The sequence below is a fragment of the Cetorhinus maximus genome, chromosome 1 (assembly GCF_964194155.1).
Source record: "Cetorhinus maximus chromosome 1, sCetMax3.hap1.1, whole genome shotgun sequence".
NCBI lineage: Eukaryota > Metazoa > Chordata > Chondrichthyes > Lamniformes > Cetorhinidae > Cetorhinus > Cetorhinus maximus.
In genome coordinates this window covers 221,969,139-221,985,595 of record NC_135879.1, presented here as the reverse complement: position 1 = coordinate 221,985,595, position 16,457 = coordinate 221,969,139, and the positions used below count along the sequence as shown (strand labels likewise).

Here is a 16,457-nt window from a genome sequence, read left to right as displayed (position 1 = left end):
GGGCTGCCTCCAATGTCAGTATATCTTTCCTTAGATAAGGGGGCCAAAACTGTTCACAGTATTCTACGTGTGGTCTAACGAGTGCCTTGCATACTTTTAGCAAGACTTCCCTATTTTTATACTCCATTCCCTTTGAAATAAAGGCCAACATTCCATTTGCCTTCCCTATTACCTGCTGAACTTGTATGCTAGCTTTTTGTGATTCATGCACGAGGACCCCCAAATCCCTCTGTGTTGCAGCTTCCTGCAGTCTTTCTCCATTTAAATAATATTCAGCTCCTCTATTCTTCCTGCCAAAGTGCATAACCTCTCATTTTCCCACATTATATTCCATCTGCCAAGTTTTTGCCCACTCACTTAACCTGTCTATATCTGTCTGTAGACTCCTGTGTCACCCTCACCACTTGCCTTCCTACCTATTTATTTGTCATCTGCAAACTTCGCAATAGTATGTTTATTTCCCTCATCCAAGTCATTAATATATATTGTAAATAATTGTGGCCCCAGCACTGATCCCTGTGGCACTCCACTAGTTACAGGTTGCCAACTTGAAAATGCACTCCTTATCCCAACTCTCTGTCTACTATCAGTTAGTCAATCCTCTATCCATGCTAATATACTACCCCCAACACCATGGGCTCCTATCTTATTAAGTAGCCTTATATGCGGTACCTTGTAAAACACCTTTTGGAAATCCAAATATATTACATCTACTTCTTCCCCTTTATGTATCCTCTTTGTTGCCTTCTCAAAGAATTCCAATAAATTTGTCAGTCATGATTTCCCCTTCATTAAGCCATGCTGACTCTGCTTGATTATATTATGCATTTCTAAATGCTCTGCTATTACATCCTTTATAATAGGCTCTGACATTTTCCCAGTGATAGATGTTAAGCTAACTCGCCTATGGTTACCTGTTTTTTGTATCCATCCCTTTTTGAATAAAGGTGTTACATTGGCAGTTTTCAAATCCTCTGGGACTTTTCCAGAATCTAAGGATTCTTGGAAGATTACCACCAGAGCATCTATTATCTCTGTAGCTACTTCCTTTAATATCCTAGGGTGCAACCCATCAGGTCTGGGGGCTATCAAACTTTAGCCCCATTAGTTTCCCTAGTACTTTTTCTGTAGTGATCATTACTGTATTTATTTCCTCCCCCACCTTTTCTCCAATTCAGCATTTTTGGTATGCTATTAGTATCTTCCACCATGAAGACTGATGCAAAGTATTTATTCAGCTCCTCTGCCATTTCCTGGTTCCCCATAATGATTTCCCCAGCCTCATTCTCTAAGGGACCTATGTTCACTTTGGCCACTCTCTTCCTTTTTATATATTTAAAGAAGCTCTTACTGTTTTACTCTTACATTTTTATATTACTTGCTAGTTTACCCTCAAAGTTTATTTTCTCCCCCTTTTTTTGGTCATCTTTTGTTGATTTTTAAAACTTTCCCAATCCTCTGGCTTACCACTAATCATTGCCACATTCTATGATTTTTCTTTCAATTTGATACTATCCTTAACTTCCTTTGTTAGCCATGGTTGGTTTATTCCCTTCCTAGAATCCTTCTGCCTCACTGGGATATATCTTTGTTGTGAGTCATGAACTATTTTCTTAAATGTCTGCCATTGTTCATCAACCATCTTTTCTGCTAAACTCCTTTCCCAGTCCCCTCCAGCCAACTCTGTCCTCATTCCTTTGTAATTACTCTTGTTTAAGTTTAGCACAGTTGTTTCTGACCCAAGTTTCTCACTCTCAGACTGAATGCTAAATTCTACCATGTTATGGTCACTGTTTCCTAGGGGATCTTTTACTCTGAGAGCATTTATTAAACCTGCCTCATTACACATTACCAGATCTAAAATAGCTTGATCCCTGGTTGGATCCACAACATATTGTTCTAGGAAACTGTCCTGAATATAGTCTATGAATTCTTGCTCATGCCTACCTCCAAATCTTTATGAAGATTAAATTCACCCATGATTAGTGTACTGCCTTTTTTACATGCCCTCATTATATCCTGATTTATTCTGTTTCCTACAGTATAGCTACTGATAGAGGGCCTATAGACTACTCTCACCAGTGACTTCTTCCCCTTGTTATTTCTTACTTCCACCCATATGGATTCTACATTTTCCAATCCAAGGTCATTTCTTGCTATCGTACTTATTCCATCTTGTACTAACAAAGCTACTCCACCGCCCTTTCTTTCCTGCTTGTCCTTTCGAAAAGTCACACACCCCTGAATATTTAGTTCCCAGCTTTGATCTCCTTGTCTCTGTAATGGCTATAAGATCATACCCATTAACCTCTGTTTCTGCCGTCAATTCATTTATCTTGCTCCAAATACTATGTGCATTTAAGTAAAGAGCCATTCATTTTGCCTTTTTACCATTTTTTTCCCCCTTTGACCTTATTTGTTGATTTTTTTTATGTTTGTACACTCTCTCCCTTCCTGTCACATTCTGGGTATCATTACCTAAATAGCTGCACTGCAATGCTGCCATATCCTTTTGCTTTGTAAGCTTATGTATCCCCTTTCCAGAACCCTCCACCCTCTATTTAGTTTAAAACCCTCTCTACAGCCCTAGTTATTCAATTCGCCAGGACATTGGTCCCAGCACAGTTCAAGTGAAGCCCATCCCACCGGAACAGCTCCCTTCTACCCCAGTACTGGTGCCAGTGTCCCAAGAACTGAAGCCAATTCCACCCACACCAATGTTTGAGCCATGAACTTAACTCCTTGACTTTATTTACCCTATGCCAGTTTGCCCGTGGCTCAGGTACTAATCCTGAGATTATTTAATTGTTTATTAATTTAGCTGTTTTTTAATTTAGCTCCTAACTGTTCAAATTCTTTCAGCAGAACCTCCTTTCTAGTCCTATCAATGTCGTTGGTACCAACGTGGATGACGACAACTGGATCCCTCCCCTCCCACTCCAAGTTCCTCTCCAGCCCTGAGGAGATGTCCTTAACCCTGGCACCGGGCAAGTATCACAGCCTTCGGGACTCACACTCACGGCTGCAGATAACAATATCTATCCCCCTAATTATACTGTTCCCTACCACTACTACGTTCCTATTTCCTCCCTCCATTTGAATGGCTCCCTGTACCACAGTGCTGTGGTCAGTTTGCTCATTGTCCCCGCTCTCATCCACACAGCTTGCAAGAACCTTGTAACTATTGGACGATTGCAAGGGCTGAGGCTCCTTGAATGCTACGCCTTGGCTCACCATACCTGCTTCACCTGCAGTCACACCCTCCTGTCCCTGGTCACAGACCAAATTTGAATTACCTAATTTGAGGGGTGTGACTGCCTCCTGGAGTAAAGTGTCCAGGTAACTTTTCCCCTCTCTGATGTGGCACAATGTCTACAGTTCAGACTCCAGCCCCTTCACTCGGATCCTCGAGCTGCAAACACTTGGTACAGGTGTGTTCGCTCTGGTTCTTCTTGATGTCCAGCAGGCCCCACATGCTGCAGCAGCAGCACATCACTCGCCCTGCCATCACTATTGTATTTAATTAAATTAATTAATTAATTACTCCAGTATCCCTGCTCTTTACACTTGAAGAATCTCCTACTCTTTACACTTTATTGTAATTATTTGTTTACACCAATATCGATCTTATACTTAACAAGCTATTTTTAAGAAAAAGAGAGAAAACAAAATACTAGAGACCTAAACACAAACTAAAGACCTTACTTTTACTTTAAAGACTAGAAATATTCACCAATCCTACTCACCAATCAGCTGCTTTCCTTGCACTTGCATCACATTTCGGTTTGTGAATTCAATCCACTGCTGGTCTCTCATGAAGTCTCCCTGTCCTCCGCGTTCAGTTTAACATGTAGTCTCCCCGCTCTCCGTGCTCTTTTTAAATGAAGTCACCCCGCTCTCTGCGTTCTTTTTAAAATGAAATCTCCTCGCTCTCCATGCCCTTTTTAACTGAAGTTGCCCTGCTCTCCATGCCCATTTACAATGAAGTCCCCTCGGTCTCTGCATTCTTTTTAAAATGAAGTCGCCCCACTCTCCATGCGCTTTTTAAATGAAGTCTCCCTGCTCCCTGCGCTCGTTTTAAAATGAAGTCCCCTCACTGTCCTTGCTCATTTTTAAATAAAGTCTCTTCGCTCTCCACGCTCTTTTTCAAGTTTACAAAGTGCCCAGAAAATGCAAGGGATCCCATGACAACCTTTTTCAAACCAGGTTTGATACCGCATTAAAGTCGCATCCCATGTGGTGTCAAAAGCTAGCAGCCTGAGACCCGAATCTATCTCTGTAACCTCCTCCAGCCCTAAAACCATCCAAGACACCTAACTTCTCTACTTCTGACCTTGTGTACCTTGATTTTAATCACTCAGCCATTGGTGGCTGTGCCTTCAGCTGTTCGGCCTAAGCTTTTGGAATTCCCTCCCTATACCTCTCCGCCTCTCTACCTCTCTTCCCTTAAGATATTCCTTAAAACCTACCTTTTTGACTAAGCTTGATTTATCTGCACTAATATCACCCTATATAGCTCAGTGTCAAATTTTTTTTGATCGCTCCTGTGAAGAGCCTTGAAATGTTTCACAAAAGCAAAATGCGACAAATGCTGAACTTTGCATTTTTAGTAACTTTCATGACTCAGGATGTCCTAATGTGTTTTACCACCAATGAAATGCATTTGGAGTTTAGTCACTGTTATAATGTAGGGGAGATTGCAATCAATTTGTGCACAGCAAGGTCACAGAAACAGCAATATGATAATGACTAGATAATCTGTTTTATTGATGTTAGTTGAGGGGTAACATTATGGCCAGGACACCAGAAGGAACTCAACTGCTCTTCTTCATGGCCATGGGTTCCTCTGCATTCAACTGAGACAAAAGAATGGAAGTGTAGCCTTTAGCTGTGGTTGAAATTTCATAAAGTTTTTTTTTGCATTGCACTCAATCCAAGGATTAATTGAAATTAGGATTGAAATAAAATAAAGCTCTCCGATACGAATGCACTTTTAAAAATTCTTTAACAGGATGTGGGTGTCGCTGGCTAGGCCAGCAATTTTTGCCCATCCCTAGTTGCCCCTAAGAAGGTGATGGTGAGCTGTCTCCTTGAACCGCTGCAGTCCATGTGGCATAGGTACACCCACAGTGCTGTTATGGAGGGAGTTCCAGGATTTTGACCCAGTGAAGGAACAGCGATATATTTCCAAGTCAGGATGGTGAGTGGCTTAGAGGGGAACTTCCAGGTGGTGGTGTTCCCATGTGTTTGCTGCCCTTGTCCTTCTAGATAGTAGTGGTCGCAGGTTTGGAAGGTGTTGTCAATAGAAACTTGCTGAGTTGCTATCTTGTCTTGTTGCAGTGCTGCAATTTGATGATTATTTGAGTGCTCCAAGTTACTGAGTGTTGATGAAGTAACCTTTTCATGAACTTTTTCAGCAACACTTTTTCTCCCTCTTTGACAAGCAGGCTCCATATTTTCTTTACACAAGTGTCATTTTGAATTATTTAAAAAAAAGTATTTAAAGACTTCCTAACAGTCATATGATGGTAATTAACAGCCTTGACATCGAGATCCCTCTGGCTGACAAGTGAAAAACAGCACTGTTTTTGTAACAGGTACTGAATCACAGCATAAATGAAAAATATAAATATGACAATGTATATATATATATGACCTCTGGTGTTAAGTTTATGTGGAAAAACAACGATAACTTGTATTTATGTAGTGCCTTTACTGAAGCAAAACACCCCAAGGCTAGATGGAGTTTCATTCAGACAAGTATTGACATCGAGTCAAAGAAGCAAACAAGGGACATGTGAGTACAAACATGGTCAAAGAGTTAGGTATTAGTCCCAGTCTCAAAGGAGTTGCGAGAGCAGTGGACTGCTGGTGGAGTTTAAAGAGGCAATTCCAGAGCCCAGGACCTGAGTGGCTAAAGAGCACGTTTCCCAACGGTGAGGCGAAGGGAGTGATGTACAGGAGGGCCAGAGATGGAGGAACACAGGGTCCTCAGAGGAATGTGTGGCTGGAGGAGACACAGTCACAGCACATGACCTCCCCCCCCCAAAACAAATTCGTAAAACAAATCCTGAATTTGACCAACTGTAATAAGGATGGAGCACGCCATTTTGAGTTTCAGTTAACCAGTGATGGTGATTCTGCAGCCACCAGTGTTTTAAACATTAGATTATCCCATTTAAAATGTGCAATGGACGTGGGGAAGGGCAGGGCTACGAAAGAACAAGAACGAGGTTAAAAGATTATCAATGCAAGTTAAGGTTCATCTTAAACTTGCTTTAAGCTTCACAAGTCTGACGTTTTTTTTTCGGAGTCCAATACTCGACAATGATACCCGTCTGTTCTTCCACCCATACGCCGGTAGGAGGCGGAATGTAACCGTCTGCAGGTGTTAATCTCTTCATGGGTCGGAAGGGAGACTCGTGGAAAACTTAAGGCAGACTGCACTGTAGCACACAGCAGCAAAATGATGAGCGGGAATATGTTGTGTGTCACTAATCTTCTTCATATCATTATGCTAGGGGCCGCTATGTCAGATTAAGCTGATTCGTTTAATGATGTGGGTTACTCAAGGTATATTTTGTTATACTGTTCTATTTTATAATCTAATCTAATCTATGTTGCGTGAACAGTTCGAGATTGGAATATTACAATACCGAGAAATGTAACTACCCTGGAAATACAAGGGAGGCTCTATGTTCTTACACAAAAGCCAATGCCTGTGCTTGTTCGTCTCTGTGTCGTTTTGTTCCTATGTCTAATGTTTGTGTTTACTGTATGTGTATCTCTGAGTCTGGACTTGTCCATATGCTGGTATGCATGGATCTTACTTTTTGGACGAATTCCTACGTTAGTATGTTCGTCTAAAGTATACAAGTGTTTTGATGTGTGTTTGAATGGGCTGTGCCTTTAGATATATGTTTGGATCAGTGTGTATTTGTGAGCGGTGCTCATATAGTCAGCATTTATCACCTTCAAGTAAGTGATGGTGAGCCACCTCCTTGCACTGGTGCTGTCTTACATGGGTTGCCAGACCATTTCAGAGTCAACCACACTGGAGTGTGTCTGGAGTCACAACTAGACCCGATTGTGTGAGGGCAGCAGGTTTCCTTCCTTAAAGTACTAGTGATTTTTTTTTTCCAAAACGACATTCCAGCAGTTTTGTGGTTACCACGAAATTCCCCAACTACCATGGAGGGATTTGAACTCGTACCTCCTGGTTATGAGTCAAGATTGTCTGGATTAGATCTGCTGAGTTTTTCCAGGTATTTTTATTTTTCTCTGGATTACTAGCCCAGTCACATAGCCACTATGCTACCATACACAGACTTGTGTGTGCCTCGGTGTGTATACGTATGTTGCGTGTTTGGAGAAATGAATATTGTGCTTTTGCACATCTACATGTTTGGAATGTGTTTCTATCTATTTGGATAGATGTGTGTGAGTACATGTACACATATGATTGAATGTGGTGTGAGTATTTGTGCACGCATGATTGAATGTGTTTGTATGTGTGCACGTGACTGAATCTATATGTAAGTAAATGTGCACACATGACTGGATTTGCCTATAAGTTTATGCCATGTGTGATTGAATATGTACATATGAATGTGTCTTTATTTGTGTGTGCCTGAACGGCTATTTTTTCGATTGTGTGGGTTTAGAAGTGTATTGTATGGCCACCCCGCACCACCCCCCCACCCCCCCATTTTGTAATATATTTTATGCGCAGGAGAATGAATGTTCGGTAATCCCAGACAAGGTCATTTTTAGTAAATTGGCGGTGCAACAATGAAAGATTGACGCAAACATGTGATTAATGAACGTGAGTTTTCGTGTAAAACACAGTTTGTGACACCTTAACAATGTGTTATTAGAGGGCGGGGTTCATGTATAATAAATCCATGGAACATGCCGTTCAGACTGTAATAAATCTAACGTCCTTGGGCTCAGGTGGTTTACAGAGCACATTACTGATATATCCTGGGAAAAGTACATGACAAAATAAACTTTAGTTCTGATTTGTTTTCAAACTATTGTATTTGCTTACCCAGCTCTGTGTCACTGGCCATTGTGTTATAGAGAAGAATTGAAAATATGAGACGGTGTCTCCAACTTCATTTAGTGATTTGATTATTGCCTCAGTAATAAATATTCATGGGTAACATTGTCAAATCGTACATTTCAGTTCCATGGCGTTTGGAAAAACACTGACCACTAATAGAAAGCCCTCTCTGTTAAAAGTCCATGAAAATGTGGCGACTAAGGTGATGTATGATTATAGTTGATTCTATGACATCACATTCGTACACTGTTATATTGAACTGGAATTATAATTGCTATCCAGAGCACCTTCTTGACGCATTTACAATGTAGATGGTTAATCTTGATTAATTAAATTGAAGGTGTTTCCATCAGATGCAGAACTGGTTCAGCATCGGAGATGTCAGCAAGAGGTTTTAAAGGAATTGGATTATTCATCCTAAATGTCATCATAAACCATCACTGTTAATGAACAATCTAATATCAGAGCAGCAGATAGGTTCAGACTTATCGATATATGCATTATGTTGTAAGATATTCAAATGCTAATATTACGTATACTTTCATTGTTTGTTCAATATTTAACTTGTCATATAATGATGGATACCATAACTTTATATTGTTATTTAAATGCATATGCTATAACTACATATTGTATGTAGCTATAGTATAGTTACTATCTTTATCCTATCATGAGGTGTGGGCATCACTGGCTAGGTCAGCATTTGTTGCCCATCCTTAATTGCCCTTGATATAAATGGCTTGCTTGGCCATTTCAGAGCCTACCACATTGCTGTGGGTCTGGAGTCCTATGCAGGCCAAACCAGGTAAAAATGGTAGATTTCCTTCCCTGAGGGCATTTGTGAACCAGACGGGTTTTTACAACAATTGATGATAGTTTACAGTCATCATTACTGAGACTAGCTTCACATTCCAGATTTTATCAATGGGATTTAGAACCCATGTTCGCTGAGTGTTATTCCAGGCCCCTGGATTAACTAGTCTAACGACAGTACCACTACGTCACCATCTGCCCCGAAGTATGTAGTATACAATATATAGTGTAGCAGTGTAAGGTATGATGTTCTGTTGCATGTAATTGCGCGTCGTGTAGCTGTGTACACAAGAGATTTCTTTGGTTGGCCACATGAACAATTTTAGTTAGAAGCAATACTGTTGTTCATAGTCACATCGTCTTAACCGGACGAGTCCGGGAGATAGAGGGCACTGCGTACGCAGAAGTATTATGTAGATAATGACACACAGGTTAGAGCCTGCTACTGGGATAGCATGCAATGTGTTATGTTCAATATGATTGCCTGCAATGTGCCAGATCCTTGACTTCAGCCGTGGTTGTTCTACATAATTATACAGGTTACATTGATAAACACTGTAATGATTCTTTTAGAATGGAGAAGTGTATTATTTCTTGGTTGCATGCATCAGTGCGAATGGCAACCTCCTGAAATCAAGTAACTGAAATGTTACTGCGCCGTTGTTTTGAACTGGAGTGTTACTAGACTTCACTTCTCTGGACGTTAATGGAAGATAGCCAAGGCCTATGCGATTAAACAGTAGGCAGCTTCGCCTTTTTTTTCCATGTGCACTTCTGCTAAAGTCTAACTGCATCGCCCAATCCCAATAACAATGTGTTTGCAATCATTAAACTCGTGCAACGAAATGTTTCCACAATTAAATCAGCAAGCCTATCTTTGTGAATTCATACCAGCGAAAACGGAGCCGGGCTGCCAATAATTAACATTAAATATTTGGATTGCCCACATTCAGTAGGTGTTCCACTGGAATTTCACTGAATAAATATCCGTCTGGTAGTTTGATGGTGGAAATCTGACTCAGTAACAAGTTCCCATCCATCTCAGGCAGACTTTAAGGGGAAAGAAAACGAATAGTAATCCTCGTGCATTAGTCTTTCTACAGCAAAGGTTCCGATGTTTTCATTCCTATCTTGTTTACTTCCTGTAATTTAAAATAAGGCGGGGTGGATGGGGTATGCAGTTGTTAGTTGGGAGTCAGATTCACCCCACATGTTAAAAGGGTCTCTGGGAGTTTTTTTTTCCCGTAGCAACCTATTATTGTTCTGCCAGAAGGTATTCGACCTGAAAGGTTAGCTCTGTCTCTCTCCCCACTGATGCTGCCTGACCTGCTGAGTATTTCCAGCATTTTCTGCTTTTATTTCAGATTTCCAGCATCGGCAGTATTTAGCTTTTTGCATTAGTCCATACAAGGACATTAATAAGAGGAGGGATGGGTGGGGTATTTTTAAAAATCCACGCAAGCACACCCCATTCCAAGAAACTTTAATGCACACACGCCAACAGCGTGTGCTGAATATGTAACAGTGAAGGCTTTGCAAAATGGTTACCTGTGATCTTGGAAATAATATTTCATTATTCAACAACAGCAGGTCAGATTGTTCTAACGTGGCCTATGTGCATGCATATGTAAATCAAACTGCAGCTACCTCTGGTCTTTCCCAAATTAAAGTATTTAAAATTATGAAGGAGCTTCATGGGTAGGCAGAGAAGGTCGGTCTGTCTGTCTGTCTGTCTATCTATCTATCTATCTATCTATCTATCTATCTATCTATCTATCTATCTATCTATCTATCTATCTATCTATCTATCTATCTATCTATCTATCTATCTATCTATCTATCTATCTATCTATCTATCTATCTATCTATCTATCTATCTATCCATCTATCTGTCTGTCTGTCTGTCTGTCTGTCTGTCTGTCTGTCTATCTATCTATCTATCTATCTATCTATCTATCTATCTATCTATATATATATATCTCACACATGTATATCTATGTGTGGCTTGGATCTTGGAATATGGAGTAACATTTCAAAATTTGCAAAACTTGGAAGTATGGCAAACAGTGGAGGATGGTATGAATTGCCTCTAAAAGGGCATAGATAGGCTAGCAGAATGGCCAAACAAGCTGCAGCTGGAATTCAATACAGAGAAGTGTGAGGTGATGCATTTTGGCAGAAGGGATGAGGAGAGGCAATGGTAAAAGCAAAATACTGTGGATGGGTGCTGGAAATCTGAAATAAAAACAGAAAATGCTGGAAAAACTCAGCAGGTCTGACAGCATCTGTGACGAGAGAAACAGGGTTAAGCTTTCGAGTCCGTATGACTCTTCCTCAGAGCTCCCCAGACTCCTCGGCACAGCTCTAAAAAGTGTGCAGGGACAGGGGGATGTGGGGGTACATGTGCATCAACCTTTGAAGACGGTGGGACATGGTGGGTGATTCGCAAAGCATGTGGGATCTTGGGCTTCTGAATAGAGGGACTGAGTACAAAAGCAGAGACCAGAGGGTACAGGTGTAAGGTTGTGGGCAACAGATGCAGGGGGGATTTGAGGAGGGGTTTTTTTTTACCCAGCGAGTGGCAACGACCTGAAACTGTCTGCCCACCAGTGTTGTGGAAGCGGAAGCAATCACTGCTTTCAAAAGGAAATTGAATGGGCGCTTGAAGGAAATAAACCCGCAGGGGCCATGTGGAGAGAGAGGGGGAATGGGACTGACTGGATTGCTCTGCGAGGAGCCGGAATGGGCTTGATGGGCCGAATGTGCCGTAAATGACTGTGTCCAAAACAAAGGACCACAAATATAAGGCGATCACCTAATAAATCCGTGGAAGAATTGAGGAGAAAATTCTTCACTCAGAAATGTTGGGGAATGTGGCATTTTATCAAATGGGGCGAATATCATGGATATGTTTAACGGGAAGCACGGGGGAGGGGGTGTGGGATGAAAGGAAATGTGGTTAAGGAAGCAACTAAAGAGGGAGAAGGGGCTCCTGCGGGGAATAAACACCGGTTGGGGTCGAGTGCTCTGTTTCTGTGTAGATGACACCTTTCACAAACTGTATTTATTTAACAGTGAACGAACCCACCTCACTCCAGAGATTTGCTGACTCTGCGGGTGTGTGTGTGTGTGTGTGTGTGGTTGCTGTATTTCCAAGCCTGTTGCTGATAGACGGGGGAGCTCCGGCCGGAGCTCCAGTCTGTCTGTCAGTTTCAGCTCGCCGCTGATTGGCCCAAAGTTTTGCCTGCTGAAACTGACTTGCTGGTAGCCTTTCCCCGGAGAAACACAAAGCCCGACCTCTCGGTCCCAACTTGACGGGCTGCTTTTCTTTAATATATATATAAAACAAACACACTCTATCGAGGCAGAGAGAGGGGGGTGAAGAGACGGCAAACTGGAACAGTTAGTAACGCTGTTCATCGATTGCTTGGCGGTCATTTTTTTTTGTGTGTGTGTTTCTTGGCAAGTCAGGCTCAAGTTGCAATCCCTCTCTCCAGCTGTCCTTTTTTTTAAAAAAAAAGCTTGAAAAGCGAAGGAGCTGCCAATTGGAGAATTCAGGTATTTTCTTGTTTAACTGACTGGAAGCGATCTACAGGGCCCTATTGCTACCTTGCCTGCTGCAGCTGATAAGCGTTTTCACCAGAGAGAGAGAGAGAGAGAGTGAGTTCTCTGGCTGCCTTGTAAAGCAGTGATCGCTCAGAGGGCGAAGGAAGCCTGATCTATCACAGTGTAAAACTCAGGACTGGAGTGTGCCGGAGATCCGCGTGTGTTGCAGTCAATGACTCTGCGCTTCTATTGCTAAAAGTTCAAAGTTTGCTGCTCTCTAGTGCGGAAGCGTTGGCACCGACCGACGGGGCAAGCACATGGATGGGTTGCCCCTGGATTTAAAAGACTGATTGTGATCGATTTTCTCTCTCTCTTTCTCAACGCACAACATAACATGGAAAGTCCATGTCTTAAGCAACGCCTTTTAGTTCCAGTTCACACATCGGACTTTACAGGTAAGCGAGAAAGGGAATACAGTGAGAGCCACACAGACCTTGCCCCCGAAGTCGCTTTGTTTATTATGCCCGTTCAGACCGGCTTGTTTGATCATGAGAAACAACTTGCATTTATATAGCGCCTTGGGCGTCTGGATGTCCCAAAGCGCTCTTAATGAACCCAGGTAGTTTCACTAATGAAAACCGTGTCCAGTCCATGTCGCGGTCTGTATCTCCTCAGATAACGAGCCTGCACTTGCGATTGATTTAAAAAAAAATACGCTCATCAGTCGGTGTTTGGTTGTAATGGAGGTGGATACAGCAGTCGGGAGGCTCCATCAGTCACAAGCCCCATTCACTACCTTCAAGACCCGGGAGATCTCTATCTGTGGATGTGATTACTTCACAGAACTTGTTGATAAAAATTACCATAGCGGCTGCGTCTACCAATGGTCTGCTTTCGACAGGGGTGGGGGTAGGGAGGAGGAGGGGGGGGGGGGGGAGGGGGTGGGTGGTGGTGTTTGAGTTCCCAGTTTGCAATCAGCGCTTGTGTTATTGACCCGTTCCTCAAACTATATAAGAGCGAGGCCCCTGCGGCAGCATCCAGTTCCAGTGTGTGCGTGTGTGTACACATATCTGTATATATGTACGTTGCGCATTTTTTTTTTAAAATTTGCATGTTTTACACGAACGTTTGCAAATGCTGCCAGAGCCTGCAGTCCTTTGCATTGCAGGTGATGCATCCTCGGAAATGACCAGCAGCACGTGGCGGTGTGTACAGCCCCTGGCCATCCCTTGTCCCCTGAAGGGCGCATCCTCTCGCCTACTTTGTAACGTGTTTGGCTGCAAATTTGTAACTAATGACAATGTGTAATTACATGGCATGTTGGAGGCAGTCACTGCTTTGTGTTGTATCCTCGGGGCACCCAGCGTTAGCCAGCAATTGAGTCAAAGCTGAGAGGAAAGTGAAGCCGGTGTCAGATAAATTCCAGCGGTTTTTTTTTTAATATATCTTCCCCCCCCCCTTTTGGGATTTATTAACATTCAGTAAAATATCCCCCTTAAGAGCAAAGGTGACTAGATTTAGTCTCAGACCCTCTCCCCACAGCAAACCGCCGCCCCCCACCACCAACCACGAAATTGATGACAGGTACAATGTTAAACATACAGATTGCTTTGGCTCCTTGCTGTATCCGTGAGGATTAGTGCCCCCCTCCCCCCCAAAGTTTGATTAAATACGGTTGACCTTGCGAAAGGCACATAAATTGTAACCCTGGCTGCCACTTAAAACCTTTGCCTTTCCTTGACAGAGTTTTGTGTATATATATATATTTATGTGTGTGTGTGTGTGTGTGTGTGTGTGAATCCTGCCAACACGCTGTGGCTGATTTCTCCCCTCACTTCTGAAACGGAAAAAAAAATACAGAATTCCTTCATTTATTTACAGCCTCGAAAAGGAGAGGAATATAAAGAGTGAATTTCGTTCTGTTTCGCTTTGGAAGGGGGAAGCGATGGAATTTCTCCGGCTGCTTTTCTTGCTTTGGGGAATCACGGCGCTTTCGGACGGTGCCAGGGGTGAGTGAGTTACCCGGGGATTTTCAGTCGGGGCTGGAAGGATACAGTTACGTCCCGAGAATGTGCTGAGCTTTCATATCTGGCTGGATGAACAGAGCCATCCTTTCTAATATATTATACAGGGAGAATATAACATTAGACAGGGAGAGCAATCTTGTTACTTTACGGTTTCCAATGTACATTTTGAGTGACATCTGGGGTTAATTCAAGTGTGAAATATGTAATTCTGCTTCGGCCAAAAAAAGTTACACTTTGTTACCTAATATCTAACCTGGTTAAGAGTGTTCTCTCTCTCTCATTCCTTGTCTCACATGCACAGAGCCGAAAGTTGCCTGCAAAGTGGGATAAGTTGGCTCCGAGCTCCTCCCTCGGCTGTGGGGACTAGCTTGTGTGTAAAAATGGTCGGTTGCCTCCAGTTCTCAAGCCTCAAGGCAAAGAAAACAATTGCATTCCTGGTCGGATAAAGCAGAGCCTCTCTCTCTGCACCCCCCCACCCCCAAACCCAAACCCCGCTCTCTGGCCGGTGCTACGCGATAGAAAAGCAAACAAACACATCGCTTCGCCTGTTCCGAGAGCAGCGCGCTGGTCCCACTTCATTTCCCCTTCAAACTGGGGCCGTCATTTTCCCAGTGATTCGATCCAGATGCTCCCCAGCGACCAAGCTTCCCTTCAGTAAATTAGGAAAATAGCGGGGATGAATTTCACACCGGGGTCGGGTGGGGGGGGTGGGAATCCTGTCGTTGTTATTCCCTGGAGGAGCGGGCGTGTCGTTTCAGCACAGGAGGATCCCATGATGCCCGGGAGGGTCGGATTTACCGCCTCCCCCCCCCCCCCCCCCCCATCTCTCATTGTCGATTCCTTCACGCTGACCGAATGAATCTTTAAGGAAGGAAGTTATTAATGGACTTCCAGACGGATCAGACGCCCGGGAATTGTCGCTCTGGCGATTGCGATTTCGGGAGCTAATCAGGGATTTGAATCCTTACTAACGGGACAGGTGGAGAAACCGGATTGAGTCTGGTGTCCGAGGACTGATCCCCTTGTTAGCATTCCATGCTACCCCTTGGTGAATGGCCAGAGCGCACATTCCAGTCAGTCACAGAGCTGTGAACACTGAGCCATTCCACACAATAATCTCTCCTCATGATTTATAGTGTTCGCCAATAAAAAAAAGCCCCATGATAGTCAAAAACGTCGATTATTCCAAAAAAAAATGAAAGGAAAGCGAATTTCTAACGCAGATAGGTCCGAGTCACAGAGGATACACTCCACCTCTCTATCTGCCTCTGTAGTTTAATTACCGTTATAAGTGACTCGGTAGTCCCTGGGTTAAATAAACATCGGATGTGGAATTCTGTATCTTGTGTTGATTGCATAGCCTGCCCATTGCAACTGGCTTAAACAAAACTGACAGATAACCAACGGTAATTATTTAATTGAACGATTTCGATTCGCAGGAAGAATTCCAGCCAACGACTCGAGGCTACTTCCGCGCAGTTTGCAAGAAAAACAAGGCATTGCAAATCTAATTCGCATTGTCATTCATTGTAGCTGGGAGAGACGGGGGGGTCGAGTTTGAAGTAGATGGTTATAAGATTAAGTGTTCCATACTGTACATTTATCGTGGCAGCAGTCGAGAATGGTTACATTTTGGCAGGGAAAAAATTGAGCCCGAAGTTTGGTTTCGCTTCTGACAGTGATCCATTTCACATTGCTGCTGCCTGCCAGTTAAACATGATGAGCGGCATTTAGGAAGCAGTGAAATGAAACGATTGTCTTTATTGCAATAGGGACAGCCAAGGATTCTGCTCTGCCTGTATTGATATGAACCCTGTTATTCTGTTTTGGGATCTAGCCGCATTTGTTGCATACTGAAGGTGTGGATTTCCGTGATTATCTCAATGCGATGCAAAGCCCACTCCAACTCTAAACAGGTGGAGAGAAAATATAAAAAAAAAATCAAGATACATATTAGAAAAAACTTCTCAGAAGCTATTCGGTCCTTACCTGCAAACCAGATTTGG

The 16,457-nt window shown here is 42.8% G+C and overlaps 1 protein-coding gene across 3 annotated transcripts in view; it reads left to right on the top strand.

Annotated features, from left to right (window-relative positions):
- Nucleotides 1-12,019: 12,019 nt before the first annotated feature.
- Nucleotides 12,020-16,457, top strand: part of LOC144687491 (fibroblast growth factor receptor-like 1) — a 352,123-nt gene continuing 347,685 nt past the window's right edge. Inside the window, exons 1-2 of one of the 3 annotated variants that reach the window (XM_078553729.1) lie at nt 12,020-12,879; nt 14,306-14,433. In XM_078553729.1, the coding sequence (XP_078409855.1) occupies nt 14,370-14,433 (64 nt within the window). In that variant the 5' untranslated portion in view covers nt 12,020-12,879; nt 14,306-14,369. Of the gene's footprint in view, nt 12,880-13,374; nt 13,505-13,546; nt 13,630-14,305; nt 14,434-16,457 lie in introns of those variants that run through there. The other 2 variants (XM_078553722.1, XM_078553713.1) reach the window with 2 other exon arrangements.